Source organism: Liolophura sinensis, chromosome 8 (assembly GCF_032854445.1).
Source record: "Liolophura sinensis isolate JHLJ2023 chromosome 8, CUHK_Ljap_v2, whole genome shotgun sequence".
Lineage (NCBI taxonomy): Eukaryota > Metazoa > Mollusca > Polyplacophora > Chitonida > Chitonidae > Liolophura > Liolophura sinensis.
This window is the reverse complement of record NC_088302.1, coordinates 16,008,103-16,027,290: the sequence shown is the minus strand read 5'-3', so window position 1 is coordinate 16,027,290 and position 19,188 is coordinate 16,008,103. Positions and strand designations below refer to the sequence as shown.

The following is a 19,188-nucleotide window of genomic DNA, read 5'->3' as shown; positions in this document are numbered from 1 at the left end:
ACCATTCCAGGTCTATCTATAGTCTTCTGCATGTATTTTCGTGACGTTTTTGCACATTACCTATACAGTGTCTATAAACACATATTTATAAAAGCACTCACAAAGTGAGAAATTATTTTTTTTATTTCATCATACTTGATTGAAATCATGTGACAAAATGAAGGTGGAAAGAAAAAAAAGAGCACAAAATATCACAGGTTTCCTCACATAAGACTAAGACATGTCTTGAATGGAAATGGCACCAAAAAAGTCGTTTTTGTTCTTTCTACATGTAAATCTCAATAAAATCAACTGAAAGCATATATTACGCAAGCAATATCCTCAATAAAAAAAGAAGAAGGTCACTGCATCAATTTCTAGAATACAAATATTCTACGTTCAATGTAACACTTCACACTCGTCTCATGTTTTTCCATAAGCCATAGCATAATACCCTAAATTACCTAACATCAGCACCATGACGTAGCCAAGAGTGTAATATTCCCTAATACATAAATCTTCCTGACATCCAATATAGAATCTGATAAATTATACTTAGACTCTTTTATATCTTATGTAAATCCTACTCTTCAAACCTGGGAAGTGTATTCTTAAATAACAAAGGCCTAAAAGCCTGGGCGGCGTGTGAATGGCATGCAAGGCATGGTTAGCCCGGTGAGTATTCAGATCGTCTCTCTGCCTCTTATGATACTCATTATGGCAGATTGGTCTTCGGGACAAGCCCCAGGATTTGTGTCGTAGCTGCCGACGATCTGACCTCAGATCACACGGGATAAGGCGACCCAAGCAAGGATTTCACGCTGAAAAGCTTCACAGCACTATGCCCCCATACATCTTAGCTCAGTTAGTTCTGATCTCTGCCACTAGGGGGACATCAATCATTTGTATTAACCCGCGCTGTGGACAGCCTACTTTGCCTATCTCAGAAGGACCAGCAACAGTTTCAACTTCACCGTCTGAAATTGATTCTTTTACTCCCAGAATGATTACACCCTTTAATAGTCCAGTGGGCCATGGGAAAGTTTGAAAGCTAGCAGAAAGCTGAAGGTATTTGTCACCAAAACTTGTCTCTTCAATCTCCTCCACCCACACGCCATCCACATTGTACTCTCTCAGTATAATCAATGGTGCAACACTTTGGATCATTTTGAAAAACATGTTTGATGTTGAAAGGATAATGACAGTCAATATTGATGATTGAAGACACAGTCTAGCAGAATCACAAATAAACACTATGTTTCCAAGATAACTCTTCGACAAGTGATTTGAGAAGAGTATAATAAATATGCTTTGTGACCAAATCTGTTAAAATTTGATCAAGTAATTGCAGACATGTATGTGGCAGACAAGAGGTATTATTCAAAAGTTTTTCTTTCAAAATTCAACAATTTTAGGTTCAGATTAAGCCAGGCAAAAAAATACTCTTACAGCATCCCAGTGGCATGCATGTAGCCTACCAGTGGTTTGCCTGTAGTGAGCCTGTGGAATGGTAGAGGGCTGAATGCGGAAGGTTAAAGTTGGTTTATCACAATGTCCAAAAATCACAGCACCGGTTGATTTTGTAAAATGTTATGAAAAAAAAAACACTGCACAATGAGGCTGATTAGGATAAAAATTCAAATTATGAAATTTGCTGTAGGAGATTTATCAAAAAAGTGCAGTTTACAGAGCTGAAACTTTGAGCATTCCAGTGAAATATCATCCTACTCTCTAAGAAATCCTCAAAACATTTACCTTTCAAAAATAAACTTACCTCTCATAATAAGGTACAATATTAAACTTTAAATGACATCCATGGATGAAGTTTTAAGTCAAACACAGTGTTAACATTGTGTCTGAAACATGAGTTTAGCAAACTTTTTGATAAAATCAGGTGCTAAATTTTTGAGGTTTGAAGGATAGGTAGCAAAAAGTGGAATGTTTTTCTCACATTTATGAACTGGTTCTGAAGAATACCACACAAATGTATGGATACATTAATAACTGACCTTTCCAAACGCATGAAGAAAAATGTCACATCTGAGAAACTTTGCACCGGGTAAAAAGTCATTACAAGAGATTGATAGATGCCAAGGATCCATAAACACAAGACTCTTGTCTGGAAAAATGTCATTTACTGTTGCTTCTCTTTCTAAAAATTTCTACCTGCCAATCCAGCCATTTTTTTGCCTGAATCTTCATTTTTTTCCCTTTTTTTTCACTCACTCCACCATTGACGTAGATAATAAATCAAAGTATTTTTTCTCCTTCACATTCTCTATTACAATGACGCCACACATGCTGTAGTAGCGGGCTTGTTTTCACAATAACGAAGCTCTAAACCCATTTACACAGAGAAATAGCATGGATGTATGGGATAATGGAATGCTGTATGCATTGATAAAGATCACTAGTGTGGAAACGCATGCAGGTTTGTCTACAAAGCCAGAACTTCAATCACAATTATTTCGAGACATAATTGCGTTCTTCTCTGAACACAACATGTGACACAATTTGTAACAACAGGCTGATCAATATCTTCATCTGGAAATATCTAGGATTGCATTCAGTCTGGCAAAGTGCACTGGTTCCACAAGAAATTACGAGTCACTCCTTTTTTTTCCCCCAAAAAATAAACTTAATGGTTTTAACATACTAAAGTATTGAGATTTCACATTATACAAGAGGCATTAATGTGCATGTGTATGATGAAAAGAGGGAATCCGAGACAAAAAAGGAAAACATCAGGCAACAGTGTGCTCCATATCTTGTCCCGCGCTCACAACAAATAAGTTTACAATGAAATAGATTGAATAGTGTTCCAATCTTCAAAAGTACACTTATCCTTAGTACACAGCTGTAAAATGCTGCAGCGGATCACTACTGAATGGCTGATAAAGAATTAAATTAAATGGATGTTATGCGAAAAGATAAACATTTCCACAAAACAATAATCGGACTTGTGAAAAAGAAAAAGGAGAAAAAGGTAAACCAGAAAGAGTTAGCATGTGGAGTTAGCACTTCAGATGTGTACACTGAAACCATGAGGTCACCTGTCAAAGGGACATCACTCTGCAATTGTAATGCTAGAACTCTGGGATAGATAAGTGCATAACAATTAATTATTTATGAGGTTGAATTAATGGTCAGCTGTTATTTGACTTAGTTATTATTAGTGAATTGTGCTCAGTATTTTATATTAATTTATTTGACTGGTGTTTAATGCCATAATAAAGAATTCTTTATTCATTGACAGCATAATTTAACACCTAATCGTTTAAAAATTATGAATTACACACAATCACAAAGACTGACAAATTCCACAAAATGGTCAAATTCCCAGAGAGACTTTCCATTACTGTTCATCAAATGGACCCACTCGGATCTTCACCCAGAACCCAAATCTTCAATCAGAACTTGCATCTTCTCTTCGAACTCGAAAATTTTACTCAGAATTCAGATCTTGAGTCAGAACTTCACTCAGAACTCATATCTTTTCTCAGAACAGCACTGACAACTCAAATCTTCACACAGAAATGAAATCATCTCATAGATCTTTACCCAGAATGCAGATCTTTTACAAAGAACTCTTATCTTCATTCAGATCTGTACCTTATTTATTTATTTGATTGGTGTTTTACGCCATACTCAAGAATATTTCACTTATATGACGGCGGCCAGCATTATGGTGGGAGGAAACCAGGCACAGCCCGAGGGAAAACCCAGATCTGTCTTCCCAACTCAAATCTTCTTCCTGTGAACTCACCTGTATTGGTGCCTGCAGTAAAAATCCACGCTCCCGTCGTTTTTGCTGCTTTCAAAAGACCCTTTCTGAACACCCTCTTTAACTTGGGTTGGAGTTCAAAGTTGGAAATGCCTCCATGGACTGTAATGAGAAGCTTGGGCAGCTCCAGACCCCACTGTTTCTGTAGCAGTTGTAACACAAACTCAGGCTTAGTGTCCAGGCTGCTCAACCGCATGTACTGAAAAATTATCAGAGGTAAGTTTTACTGTGATGAAAGAAAGGTCAGGCCACACCTACTTAAATTTTTGTTGCAATGAATCTCTTTTTAATGTTGGAGGAAGTTAAAAATAAAACTGTAAAATCGTTCTTATTCCATTTTGAACACGCTTACATGATCGAAAAGCCTTGAAAAACAGGAAAATCAAATTCAAATATTGATTGAACAAAATAAAAAGGTGGGCTTTCAATTTCAGTTTTGCTAAATTTTTGTTTGCCTTTTTTTTTTGCCATCATGGTCATAAAAAATAAACCGCAGTTGCCTTGTTAAAAATGTGGAAATGCAATATTAATTCTAAAAGAATTGACATCTTTATTAAATAAAAACTCATAAAAACTTTCATCTCTATTGTATAAAACAAATCATGATAAATGTAGGTTATGGAATCAACAATCTCTTTTTTTTTCTAACTGATCTTTTACGAGGATACGCTACCTCTTGGATTTCTCTTAGCACCATACCAGAGCTTTACTGGCAGTGCAGTACCCCTTACAACTCACCTAGGCGCTATACCTGAGCTTTATTGGGTGTGGTGTCCTTTGGAACTCAATGGTGCGTACCTGAGATTTGCTGGGGTGCAGTGCCCCCTGGAACTCACTGGTGCCACACCTAAGCTAATACTGAGGCGTGGTGCCTCTTGAAACTCAATGGTGCCATTCCTGAGATTTGTAGTGCCCACTGAAACTCAATGGTGCCATAAATGAGTTTTACCAAGCTTTGGTGCACCATGGGACTCAATAGAGCCATACCTGAGCTTTACTGGGATATGGTGCAGCTTGAGACTCAATAGTGCCTTACCTGAGCTTTACTGGGGTGTGGCGCCCCTTGGAACTCAATCGTGCCATAAGCATCTGTGGGTTTGGCCTCAGTGTGTTTATTGGGGTGCCACTTCTCATCCAGCTTCGTGGTGCTTCCATGGATTGGTGAGGGTAAAAAGGTGCAATGCCATGCTTCGCCCCGACCACAGCAACATCTGAAATACCGGGTCCCGTTATTTATTTTTCATCAAAAGCCAGCAGACTTTTACATAGATCCCAAATGTAGGTCTGATATTAAATTATTACTAAAATCAAAATCATTCTAAATTTTACCCAGCATTCTGTGAAAGTTCACTTTAAATCAGCTGTATTTAAAATGTGAGAATACACATACATAAGATATATACACCTAAAGCTGTTTATAAAAGATGTGAAAATGAAGAAAAAAATTCTCATACAATTTACAGTTTCACAAGGTTTGATTATTTTAATACATGTTGTCAATATGTTATTGAAATTAACCCAATCCTTCCACTTTTTGCATAGATTGGCTTTATTCAAAGAATGAAAATAATTGAAAGAAACTTTTCCACATAGAGATCGACAAACCTCAGGTATTGACAGACCCATTTGTTCAAAATACCAAACCAAGTCACTGTTTTGTGAACATTTTAAAAGTCTACATGAAAAACCCTTAAAATGCTGAGTCTTGGCAAAAGCATAAGAATGTATCAGTGAGTATTACTTTTTTGTAATTTTAACATTTTGCCAAATTGTTCACCACACCAATTTGCTTTTACATTTATAAGGAAATACATGCATGCATTGTTCACGTACAAGCCAGAGAAACATGCTGGTCTTTATTTACGAAGTTCCATGCCAAAAGCTCACTACACATTTGCCGATTATGCACACTCTTGTGACAGCAATGCTGAGCTCAGATGGCTGTTGTCACACCGATTGGTGGGTGTCACAGCAAGTTTGATATTCAGAAATCGACAAAGTCGACAGTGATTCTCTGCTCCCTGTGTAGTGTGCCAGGGAGCAAATTTGTCACATGATCACTCTGGAATGATCATGCTGTTTATCAAACTTGCAAACTCCATCGCTGAAGCATGCTTCAATGAAATCAAGGATATTCTGGTCTGAATAGTTGTTTGTTCTATATTACTTGTTCAGAATATTTCTACATGGTTCTGAAAGATGTCATCTACAGGAAATTTCAGACATGGTCAGTATATCACGTATTTCACAGTCAAACTTTGTTATGAAAAAAGTTTATAAGAAACAGAAGAGCCAAACAAAAAGAGCCAAAAGTCACTTTAAAGGAACAGAAAACATAAAAATGATGCCAAAATCAGATTAAAGAGTTTCAAAACTTTTTTATAAATATGGTCTTTCATATTTTTTTTTGGATTTTTTTTTCCAGAAAAAATGGTATTTTGAAATATTTTGGTATTGTGGGCATTTGGGACCACCGTTTGATATTAATTGTCATTGCATAATAATATTTTAAATAAGGATGTGTTGTATGTTTAATAAATGTATAAGTAAATAAATTCATTGTGCATATCCAAACACATGCATTTAATCTAAATTATGATAATATTTATGAATGTATTAAAAATATAAATATCATCAAAATCCAGGTTGAACACATTTGTCAGTTGAAAAGACCAAATTCTAGTGCAAATATATTTATTAAACATTGTTACATCATCATTTATGACATTATTACACAAAGACTACATGTATCAAATGTTGGTCTCAAATACCCACCATACAAAAATCATTTTCAAGTTTTCTCTTTAAACAAAAAATCGAAAAAAAATTATTGAAGACCACATTTTCTCCACCTTTAAAATATGTGTCACTCACTGCCTATATCTACAAGATATTATACACTGAAATATGCAGGTGTTGCCTTTACACTGCATATGGCAAGAACATTAAATTTACTAAATCTACACATAGTGCTTGGTACTCTAAGAGATTAAGAGATTTTAGAGCTTTTCACCTAAATGATAAGTCTGTTTAATGTAATGGAGCTAGAACACCTACATAGAGTCCACAGAAGTATAAAAGCACAGACTTTTGTTAAGTATATACCTGAATTATGGATAGAGTTCTAAAAATTTCATCCAAGAATGGGTTTGAACCTGCTTCTTGTGAATCCCAGTGATAAAAGGCAGGCAATTTTACCACTTATTCACAGCCGGTTCCTACATGTATTTTAAGAGATGAAAGTACATGTAACAGTATATGAAAACTAGTGTAGACTGCGAGTACAGGTAAACTGCCTAGTCATGACGTCAGTCACTTTAGACCAATTACAAGGGCTGTGAAGTCTTTGCACATTTTGGGCAAGGTAATGTTGTGTAAAGTAGTCTCGCGAGACAGACACTTACTTTGTGGCGTCTCGAGTACTGGCGATGAACCTTATGCACTCCCGCTTCAGGAACACCTTCTCAATCCAAGACCTCTGACTCTGCCAGACCAAAATAGAAAAAGGAAGTAAAAATAAGAGAAATAAAAATGGCAAAGGCAATTACAATGACAAATTGTTTAATCTGAATGATCAACAAAGACAACCATATGCCTTTGGGAGTTTTTACGCTGACATATGTGTAAGTGCAATTGGAATTTAATACCAGTTTGTCCTTATTTATACGAAGTCTGATTCAGCAAAGGTCTACCAGATCAAGGCAACTAAAAAAGCACTTAATGACTGAACCACAGCAGAAACTGTGAAAGCAACAGGCAATAAATAAATTATCTTTTTCTGTATTGCTGTAAAGATTTCAGAATTGATAGCTCTCATCTAAAAATAAACATTTATATCCAAGTAGCTCAAGCACAGACCCTGTCTGACCCTGCATTTTCTTATTATACATTCTTGCATCCTTACTTTGATGCATTCCCTGAAATAAGATCAATAGACTTTAAAAATTATCCTATCTTTCTTCAAGACAAAACTACATAAATCCCTACAGTTCATGCAAAGTTAGGAGAACCCAGGAAGCTAGTAAGCTTCACACAAAACCTTAAACTGAGTAAACATATCAGATTGTGAGCTAATAATACATACATAAACAAATGGTCTAATACTGGAAAATCAATAAATCAATCCTACCCATGTTCTCAATATTATATTTGATCGAAAACTTAACCGGATAACAACACACTTTACTAAAACTCTGACAACAATATTCGCCAAAAAGGTTGTACACACATATGTACATGTATTTGTCAGTACAGTTTCATGACGTTTGCTTTGATCTCAATTATACTTTAGTTATCTTATCCTTTATCCTTTTTGTGACAGTTGCCGTAACTTTTAACACCTCTTGTCTTAATATACAGGTACGTAATCAAAGTCAAATTTTGGCAGGAAGGAAACTTCCTAAAGGTCATATCAGCAAGATTTGTTATTAACTTTTATGAATCCAACCCACACATGTACTGCATATAGGACAACAAAGACTAGCTACACATGCACATAAACTGTGTCAGGGGAAAATGAATTTTAGGCGTTAAACAATAAATCTAACCTATCGTTTAATAGTAGACGGAGGATTTTCTCAGAATCAGTTCGATCAAACCAAAATCTGAACTTGGATATCTGCATCAAAAGTCCAGCATTCTACCATCTGAGCCATAAAAGGGCAATACAATGACAAGGTGTTGCTCTAACGTGTGCCTCTCTCTATTAGCCCTTGAATGTTTCTCTTCTTACATCCACTCCAAACAAATCCTCTACTTTCTCAGAATTTGATGCTCAAAGCATGTTTAGCATGGAAATTGTTTGGTCACAAAACCAATGTAATGGATTACGAGCAAGGATTTATTTTATGGGCCATGCTGGGATTTGAACCAAAATCACAGCATCTGTACTGCATCCCTCTACCAAATCGGCTATTAAAAGGGAAATTCCAACCAGCTGCTGCTGGTATAAGCACTGAAGTGTTGCCCTCGTTATGGCAATTGAGAATGGCTATCAAACTTGCAGGCGCACCCCTGGATTCAGAACTGCCATTACCACCCACAGCAAAGCATGCAATTAACATGTAGAACTGATTTAGTTGTTAACATGTATATCCAACAAGTTTCCAATCAAAGCCGCTGGAATGTATGGTTATAATATAACTGTGACTCAAACAGTCCATTGATGTTAAAGAGGCTATACTGCAGATTTTTGGCAAACAATCGATCAGTGTAAATCCTATTCTTTTAGAATGGCTCAAATACTTCCCTTTCGCAAAACATCAGCCAAGTCTGTACACGTGTTACTGTTCTCTGTATCAAAATTTATAAAGTTACCTTAGTGAAAATGGCTCTGGAATCCCAGTGGAAGTGGAATTTCACGTCCCAATGTAATCCCAGTAGAATTCCAGTGTCAGAAAGGGAATTCCACCGGGATTCTTCATGTGGAATTCCAGACGGGAATTAATTTTTTAAGCTATTCCACTGGAAGAATTCCAGTGGAATTCCGCTCCACTGAAATTCCACTGGAATTCTTCCAGTAGAATAATCAAATTTATAAAGACGGTCACAATACAACTTTTTCAAACTTTCAAATCCTTTTAACTCTGTAAATGGAACAGGAAAGAGTCTAATATTTGTGGAAAGGCAATAGTTTGAGCTATTCCTGGTAAATACAGCAAACTTGACTATTTTGGGAATATGGATTTTTGGCCAAAAATCCCCCAAGTTGCCTCTTTAAAGTGTATGAAACACCAAAATATCAAGAACCAGCCTTATGTCAATGAGATGCATAATATAATTAATATATACGCATCCTGAACATACATAATACAAAATAATATTGATTGACTGGATAAATGTCAAACATCACCATCTACAATCCTGGAATGTTGTACATCCGGATTTAAAATAAATCTTAACTACATTTTGTATGTGCTCAATATACCAGCTAGTCCATAAATAAATTCTATTTATGGATTTCCAATACTCTGGAGAGCATAAAGGCAAAACTAAAAAAGATATATGAGATAAAAAAAAATTCCTGACAAAACCAGCAGTGTATTAAAATAGGTTCTGTCTAGACAGAGAGGTCTCCTTGTGGCCAGCCTTGACGTATTTCAGACAGCTCAAGTGCCCAAGGCTGGAGCAAGGTGCCAGTCATATCCCATAATACTCCTCTGTGTTAGGGTAATCAGTAAATCTGAACAAGTTGCTGTGCAGGACATAACCCAAGCTTCCTCATTCCGTTCCTTCGGGTTGGGAGTATTGATTACATGACCAAAACAGACAGCTATTCTTTCACTCCAAGACAGTGGGTTGTTTCCTGGAAGGTTAAGCTAATCTACTGAAAAACAAGCCCTCTTCAATTCACTGAATATACAACACGCTGCAAACCTTTGATGTGTACTAGGTGGTCCTATATCACACACAGACACAGGGTATATGTTTACAGACAGTCAATGTGTACCTCCAGTGGATATTACCATATCCACTGCTATACAATTTCCTATTCCAAAAGTTTCCAAAATCTTTTATGATTCCTGATTGCGAACATTTGTTTGTCACGACGTATGCTTATATACATCACACTGTAGTATCATTACCACTAATCCATGTATATACTCTATTATATAACATTCTACTTTTCACGGGATAGAACAAGCTCTTGTGAGCTTTATTCCTACCAAAAGCATCACTCATGTATACCTATGTATTTAATTTAAGGTTTATGGTGAATAAAAAATGAAAATGATGTGAAATACATGTAGCTTCAGGTACATTGTACATGTACATCCATACATCCATGTACATTCAGAAAGTTAACTGTGAGCTGCAAGCTCTTATAATAGGTGCTCTTATTGGGTAATGTATACCCACAAAATTCAGTCTGCGTTAATCAGCTTGCTAACTGTAATTAACTTTTAACTTCAACACGGTATAATGGATCAGGTAATATTTGTGTTGATTTCTGCCGTCTTATAAGTGAAACATTCTTCAATATGGCATAAAACACCAATCAAATAAGCAAATACAAAAATTTTAAAAATGAAAGAAATGAAAGGTTACGTGGGGATGCATTAAAGCAGTCAGAGACGTGATTATTTAGCCACCACCCTTCGTATCAGTGGCGGGTACCGGACAAATCTCCTCACTCCATGAAGGCAAAAGTTACCCTTTCTGAAACATTTATACAGTTAAGTTATAATATAATTAAAACAAAACATTAATGTAGCTCTTCATGTACACTGTATGCATTAAGGCCTTCACAAATCGAGAATTCAGTTTTACCGATACACGCTATATACTATTATTTATTTATTTATTTGATTGGTGTTTTACGCCGTAATCAAGAATATTTCACTTTTACAATGGCGGCCAGCATTTTGGTGGGTGGAAACCGGGCAGAGCCAGGGCGAAACCCACAACCATCGGGAGGCTGCTGGCAGACCTTCCCACGTATGGCCGGAGAGGAAGCCAGCATGAGCTGGACTTGAACTCACAGCGACCGCATTGGTGAGAGACTTCTGGGTCATTACGCTGCGCTAGCGCGCTAACCAAATGAGCCACTGAGGCCCCACACGCTATATACATGCAGTTTGTACCTTAGTATGGCTTGTCATGAAGAATTTCTCTGGGCCGGCAATAATCGAGATTTGTACTTGTATATACACCATCAGTGATTTATGTGTCTGATAGATTTGAGCACACTCCGTATCTCAAACAGAGTTACTGTACACCTCAACGGACCACAAAAGTATCAGACAGGGCTACAATACCTGAACTCAATCACCATGTCAGGGACCCAAATAAATCACAGTGATAAGAGAACCACAGGCTCTCACTAATGGTCTAACAGAAGCTTCAATTGCAAAACACTCGTTTCAATTTCAAACGATCAGGCACCAATGGAACACTTTACTTATTGATAGGTTTCCAATGAAACTTTATGTACAGACTTTGTAACCGATGGCGACAGTCTTGTTATTTTCTGGTACGTGGTAATCGTTTGATACCCGTAGTGCTATGGATCACAGTTAAATTGACAAGAGAGTTTAAACAAGGAGTCTTGACATTACTCTGTCCAATGATGACATAGTATGCTGTTGACACCACCGCTCTGTATAGCCTGTCGATCTAAAATGGCTGCAGAGTGGGTGAGAGGGGAAGGAAAATTGAAGTATTCATCAGGAGTAAAGTGGATAGACAATGGCAGACGCTTGAACCACCGGGTTTTCATGTCCGAATTACCCCCGTTGACTGTGTTGAGGGGAATTCAACAGGATGTCTGTGTAGGAGAAAGGCTGGAATCAATTCCTTCAATGTCACCTCTGCCAATGACTGCATCGCACAATAAACAAGCGGTGTTAAAACCTCACCCACTAACTTGAATCGCCGCAGCTGTGTAGTTCCCATGCCTGAATACCCACCCTTGGGTTTCCTGGAGACTGGACGAATTATCCAACTCTCTGGACAGATAAGTTATTATCTTAACACCCCACTACACAATTCACACCAACTTGAAAGAAGAGAAACATCGTTTTAATGGGTTAGAAAGCAGCCATACCAGAACGAATCCATCTCCACTCAATCCAGAAACTTCAGTATAAAAAGCAAATTCCGTCAGTAAAAATTCAAATTTCAACATCTAATAAACGCTGGTGTAAAATTCAATCAAAAAATATTACTTCCACTTAGCCAAACAAGTCTGCAATCACATGTACATGTGGTGTCTATCATACATGTGTTTGCTTATGTCACTGAATAACTCTGTATAACCATGCATTATTCACTTGCAAAACTAATCATGGAAAGCTTTTCTATGTACATGCAGGAATGTTTCTATAATGTGTACATAAAACTTCTTTATACAGCTGCAACATGTGCAGTATACTGTCCATTTACTCATTCCTATGATACAAAGACGATATGCATTGATCATCAAAGAAATAAGTTCAGAAAAACTAAAGCACCACACAAAATATCACGACCATGCGTTCTCAAATTTTAAGCTAATGCAGTCATGGTAATTTGACCTAAAATTTTGTCCACTGCTATTAAAAGTTGCACATTTTGCCAGATTCTAAGACTTCTACCGATCTTAGAAAAATGCTTTGGCATTTGTTTGGAAGGTAGAATTTTCAACAATTATTTGTCTCTAAAAATGCTGTTCTTCTGCTGAAATGTCAGGTCACTAACTGAAATGGAAGTTAAACCAGTAATCCATGACTGAGAAGAAATCAGAGGGTAACAGGACAGCTACTGGGCCAGAGCTAAAAAGAGACAAGCTTGAGGCTTAAGATAAGGAGTAGTTTATTCTCCACCCAAGGGAGTCATAAGCACAGGAATTTAGACTGAGTATTGAGGTTTCTCTGTGTGCAAACGACCAGTAAGATGACCATGCTGGACGAGTAAAACCACAAGCCAGAACTCTTAACAGCCCATTTGTAATGCATCCCCATAAAACCCCAGAAGATAAAATGCTGCTAAATATATATGTACAGAACAAAGAGAACAAAGCTTAGCAGGTTCCACCCACTCTAATTCCTCAACCTTTTTGCTTATGAAAGAACAACTTTCAGTTCATTCTACGCACTGTTTTAAGTTCACTTTGGAGACAAAACTATATCAATTGGATTGGTCAATCAGGGCTTCACAACAAGTATAATTTCATCAGTCTGCACAAAATAATGAATAATTCAGAATATGCTTAAATAAACACCTTAAAAAAATTTGAAAACGTTTACAGTGAAGTAATAATTTCCAGAAATGTTTTACCAAAGGATCAATATAGAACTTTATGAAAAAAAGACAGCAATATACACATTAACAAACAATTTTTTTAAAGCAAGGCGTAGGAAAACACTTTAAGTTGTACAGGTAAGCTTGAATATGTTCAGGTAAGATTTGTACATTTTACGACCGTAACAGTCTTGATAGAAAGGTTGCCCCTTTTGTTCATCAAGCTTTAGTGTCTGTTACCTGTAATTTATTGGGTATGAAATGCGTGCATTTATCATTGAAATCATCCCTGATGATGATTACACGGATGCGAAATAACATATTGTATCTGAAAGTGATAGATAATCTGTGACAAGGTGTGGGGTTTGTATAAACGAAACCTTTTAAAACAACACACATATACATGTACCTTTCAAGGGTACACAAATCGTACATACATAAATGTATTAAAATACAGCTAAACACATGTACATGTACTTAGAAAACATCCAGAATTTACATTATACATGTGTATGGCATGTACTTAAACATGATACTTGTTTAAACACATTATACATGTATTAATTAACCATTCCAAAACTTGGATAACTTTTTTTGGACTTTGTGTTCCAAGATAATGACAGCTACATGTAGCTCTAGAAATGTGGCTTACTAATTGTATATGTAACATGTTCTAGTATAAAGGCCAGAAGCACATGATTTTAACAATTGCAAAACTTTTAAATTCTAAATTCCGTTATGTAAACGACAACTGTGTAAAACATCAACTGCCTAGTTTATAAAGTGTAGCCTGCACTAATAGGATGATCTCAAACACATGGTTTTAACCACTCCAGTTAAAACTTCTTGCATTTACATAAGAAGTACATCTGGTAAACAACAATTTCAACCATCCACTATATATGGCTTAAAACTTGTAGCTTGTACTTGTGTGATGACCTCAAACTCCCACTAAGGGCAGCATATCACCATCTGCTGATAGCCAATGCTATACAAAGCTGAAGCCTCAGGGAGACAGATTTTCTTCTGTAGTTTCCCTAAAATTGGTTCATTATACAGTCCTTAACACTCGTGTACACATAGGTGTATTTTACAAATCTAGGTATCCTTGGCTAGATAGAACCAATTATTACTTTAGCAAGAACTCTGTTTGGTAATAGGATAGAAATAAATTAACATACCAAGATCATGATGATGATGAGGTCAAGTGATGTACCCTATATGTCAGGGTACATATGACTTCACATACATGTACATACCTATACACAAACTTCCACACATATAGAATACCGTATTTCTCCTGAAGTTTAGCATTTACCACTTGACACATTTGACTTGATTATGACCGATGCATCAACCTTATCACATTTTTTGGTGAAATCTGATTTAATTCTTATCACAAAACCTTAAATGTTAGCATCAAAAGTACCATTGTAAGGCTTTTATGTGCTTCTCAAAGTGCATTTTTACGTACAAAACTTTAGGTGAAATTCTGTACATACATATGTGTGTGTGTGTGTGTATACATATACATAAAAAGTTGTGCCCACCAGACCAAAAACGGTGTCACAGCCTCCAGCATAAATCCTTTATGGCTTGCTGACATGCATTTACTACAGCCCTGGACAAGGCACACTGTACAGCGGGGTCTTAGCAAATGTTCAATCATGGATATAATTCATAAAGTGTGTTCAGCACTGAACAACATAAAGACATGTACATGTACATGTTTGACTACGGAAATACATGGACAATATAGACGTCTTGTCAGTTTTCAAGTTCAACAGGCAGAATTCTTGAGAGTCTTGGACAAGACATGTATATGAAAGTTCCTGGTTTTTAAATCCAGCTGCGGCTTCCAATACATACAAGCTTTATGTATCACAAAGTTTTGACAAGTGACATGATTACTTTAATTTTTGGTCAGATGAGCATGCATCCCCAAGGCTTTGCTTTTAGCCAAATTTCCTCTATATTTTTCATTTATTTATTTATCTGAATCGTGTTTTATGCCATAGTCAAGAATACTCCACTTATACAACAGAGGTCAGGATAATGGTGGGAAAAAACCAAGCAGAGCAAGGGGGAAACCCACGATCATCCACAGGTTGCTAACAAAACTTCCCTCATAAGGCCAGAAAGGAAGCCATATTTATACAGTGAATAAACATCAATCAATAAACAACAACATAAACGTACCATGTCTGTGTACATGTCAAGAACTGGTGAGTTGCCTTGTTCTACATGTGCACCAACCATGCATCCTCTATACAGGTAAAGCTATCAGAGGTTATATGCACACAACCTATTTTTAACCTTTCCAACCTTGCTTTATAATTGGTGCTGTGACCCTGACTGACTGCGCCACACCCCACCCGCTGATAGTGTGTGTGTGTGAGTGAGTGAGAGAGAGAGAGAGAGAGAGAGACCAGCAAAAGATCCTGTTACAAGGTTGTTTTTACAAAACCACTACTAGTATAGGCCACTAATTTCCATGTGTGTCCAAGAGTTTCAGCTGTCATAAAATGTATGGGCAAACCCACCAGAAAACAAATTGGGTCTATGATGTATCTAATTTGCATAACAACAGGGCAGTTTGAAAGCTCAACACCTCCACTGTATGAGGTGACCTATATTCATAAAGCAAGAGGCAAACTCTTTCACGCCAGAGTATTTACAGCACTACAATCATTGTAGGCCTACAATGTATATTCATACTACCCATGTATCTATGGCAAACAGAACATCTGGAATTTTGGCATAGCTAATACTCTCAGCAACAAAGCTAGGAATATTTCTATACACATGTAGCTATATTTGATTGCATGTACCCTGACCTGCTGATACACCTGAGGTATTGCCAGTTTGTTCGTATATTTGCTTGTAGGATGACCATCACTTACAACATACTTATAACAGGATTTCATAATCAATGTCCTGATCCTTGTGATTAGGCAATGGCTCAATGGTGTCATATTATTGTGCTACCTCACTTAATCACCATGCCAAGCTCATTTGTTATCTGTGTATATATGTAGATGTATGACATAAACAAGCCAAGGAAGTGTATGCCAGGGTTTTACTAGTGAGTTCTGTGTCCAAAAGGTTTTGTCCTTCCCTTGCTTTCAAGGGCTCAAAATAAAAATGATAACCTGAAGGTGAATAAAGGTAATCACAAAGATGACATAATTTCCAACATACAGTATAGAACTTTCACTTGTGGTGTTTCATCCACTTCAGTATTTTTTTTATAATAATATAAATGGAATTTAAATCATCTGATGCCTTTTAATCATATTTGATGAATATATGTTTTATATTTTTTATTCTGGACATCCCTCTGAAGAGTCCTTCAGAACAAAGAAAACTGACAACCATGATCAAAGTGGTTGCAACTTCACCTGTTGTAGTTGGATCATTTTCTGAACACAGAGGAAGGCAGTACAAAAAAAAGACAAAATTTCTCAACATCTCTTTAAATGCCAAATCAATTAAAATGCGATGCAACTTTCTTCTGTAGCAATTTAGAATTGAACTGTACACATGTTTTATGGAAACAATTTTTTTCTTTAGTTTGAAGATACATTTTTTATTTTATGGCATACAATCAATATTTTAGCAAACAATAATTCACACTAATTTCATGCTGCACAGCAGCCATCTGAAATATTTAACTTTTGACAAGGGCAGCTTCATTGATGTTTAACCGTTCCTTCTTTGATTCATTATTCATGTTTTAATTAATAGTCAGATGTCGTGTGAGTGAAGAAACTTCTGCCAGGGGTTTAAAGATATAATTGTTAATACTGTCGTCTTGCACGATGCAAGTTTCCTAGTTCCCTTGCATTTGGAACATTCAGCAAATTGCATAAAACCACATGTACTTAATAACACCATCCTGTGAGAGACAGAAACTAACTCCTCTATGACTGAATTAACCATTAAATCACGGTCACCTTGGTTATGGCGGAACTGGAAAACATTGGGCCATCACAACTACATGTACTTAATAACACCATCCTGTGAGAGACAGAAACTAACTCCTCTATGACTGAATTAACCATTAAAGCATGGTCACCTTGGTTATGGTGGAACTGGAAAACATTGCGCCATCACAACTACATGTACTTAATAACACCATCCTGTGAGAGACAGAAACTAACTCCTCTATGACTGAATTAACCATTTAATCACGGTCACTTTGGTTATGGTGGAACTGGAAAACACTGGGCCATCACAAAGCGATGTTTATCATACTCCCGTCAACTTGCTCGCTTCCTTCAAAGCCAATATCGCAACAGAACCACTTGAGGGTGCATTTAATAAGTAATTGTTCAAGGATGTGTGTTATGTAAAGCTATACAACAACATACAATAGGTCTGATATAAGAGCACAGGAAGGAATAGCAATTCAGAGCACATAGATCAAGGGTTTACAATTTTATAGAAAACACTGCGATATGGCTGAATCGTGACGGATTTAATTGAAGTTGTTTTCTTTCCATTTTCAGTAACAATGTTTACCGTGTCATCCCCACGCAGCATCAGGAGCCATCTGCGGATAGTTAGCCCAAGGGCAGATAACTAGTTAGGACAACAGCCTCTCCATCCAGAGCTTGGCAGTTCAGAAACTGATTACTGTGCTCAGAAAAAAACAACCAATAACTGAAGCATGTGTATCAAGGGCGGAAAAAAATCGATACAAAAATAGAACAAAATCAAATTCAAGCAGGAAAATATGTTGCCCACTTTTGCAACTATGCCATGTAAAAATATAAACGGATGTGTCAGGCTATGAAAAAATTACTTGCAAAAAAAATACACTAAATGTTTATAATTCATCATTGGCAGCAAGACTGGTTGTTTTGTGTACTCAGTCTCATCCTTCACAATCCATGTTCATGAGTTGCCATGGCACCCATGTGTAACAGCAGATACATCAATCATTCTAGGTGAAATACAGGTAGTCATTCACTCAAGAAGAAAATTGCTGGACACACTGAAACCTTTTTGTGCACTTGAATTGTGAAGCAAAACAATAGGAATTGTTTATTCTTAGGGATCCGGATTGGAGGTGATGACATAGATGTACGTTGTACATATACCCTAAAATGACCCTAAAGTTCGTACTTGACTAACTTGCCCATTTTTCCTGATTCTGAAAGTTCTATTGATTTGGGATAGGTGTATTGACATTCACGTGGAACATGAGATAATTACATGATATTTTACTGGAAAATTTTAAGTTTCAGCACCAAAAATAATATTTTGTGACATTTATTTGCCTCTAAAAATGCACTTTTGTTGGTGAAATTTTAGGACATTTACAGTAGTCATTGAAATGGTTCACAAAAATCAGCACAATATTAGCAAGCTTGAAGGAACAGCTCAAGACCAATAGAAATAGCTTCAATGGTTTCAGCTCAGCAAACATGGTATAACCGATGTAAACATACAGTACCTAATACAAAAGTATGACATATTTAGTTAATATTAAACCAGTATGCTCACACATCAGAACGTACTTTTATTTCAAGGAACAACAACACTATCCCCTAAAACTAAAATAAATGGTCACATCCATCGATTACAGAAGAGAATTGAGCACGTACAAGATTTTATTATGCGACTCTGAAAGCTTTCAGATAAATTTGGAACCACCGGTTCTAAACTAAGTACTCAAGCTACCACAAAAGACTTCAAGA

At 36.6% G+C, this 19,188-nt stretch overlaps 1 protein-coding gene across 2 annotated transcripts in view; it reads right to left on the bottom strand.

The window, feature by feature from the left end:
- Nucleotides 1-19,188, bottom strand: part of LOC135472344 (transient receptor potential cation channel subfamily M member 3-like) — a 181,158-nt gene that overhangs the window by 77,420 nt on the left and 84,550 nt on the right. For both annotated transcript variants that reach the window (XM_064751807.1, XM_064751808.1), the window contains exons 3-5: nucleotides 7,168-7,247; nucleotides 4,800-4,974; nucleotides 3,746-3,962 (exon numbers count right to left, since the gene is read on the bottom strand). In XM_064751807.1, coding sequence (XP_064607877.1) covers nucleotides 3,746-3,962; nucleotides 4,800-4,974; nucleotides 7,168-7,247 — 472 coding nt within the window. The remainder of the gene's footprint in view (nucleotides 1-3,745; nucleotides 3,963-4,799; nucleotides 4,975-7,167; nucleotides 7,248-19,188) is intronic.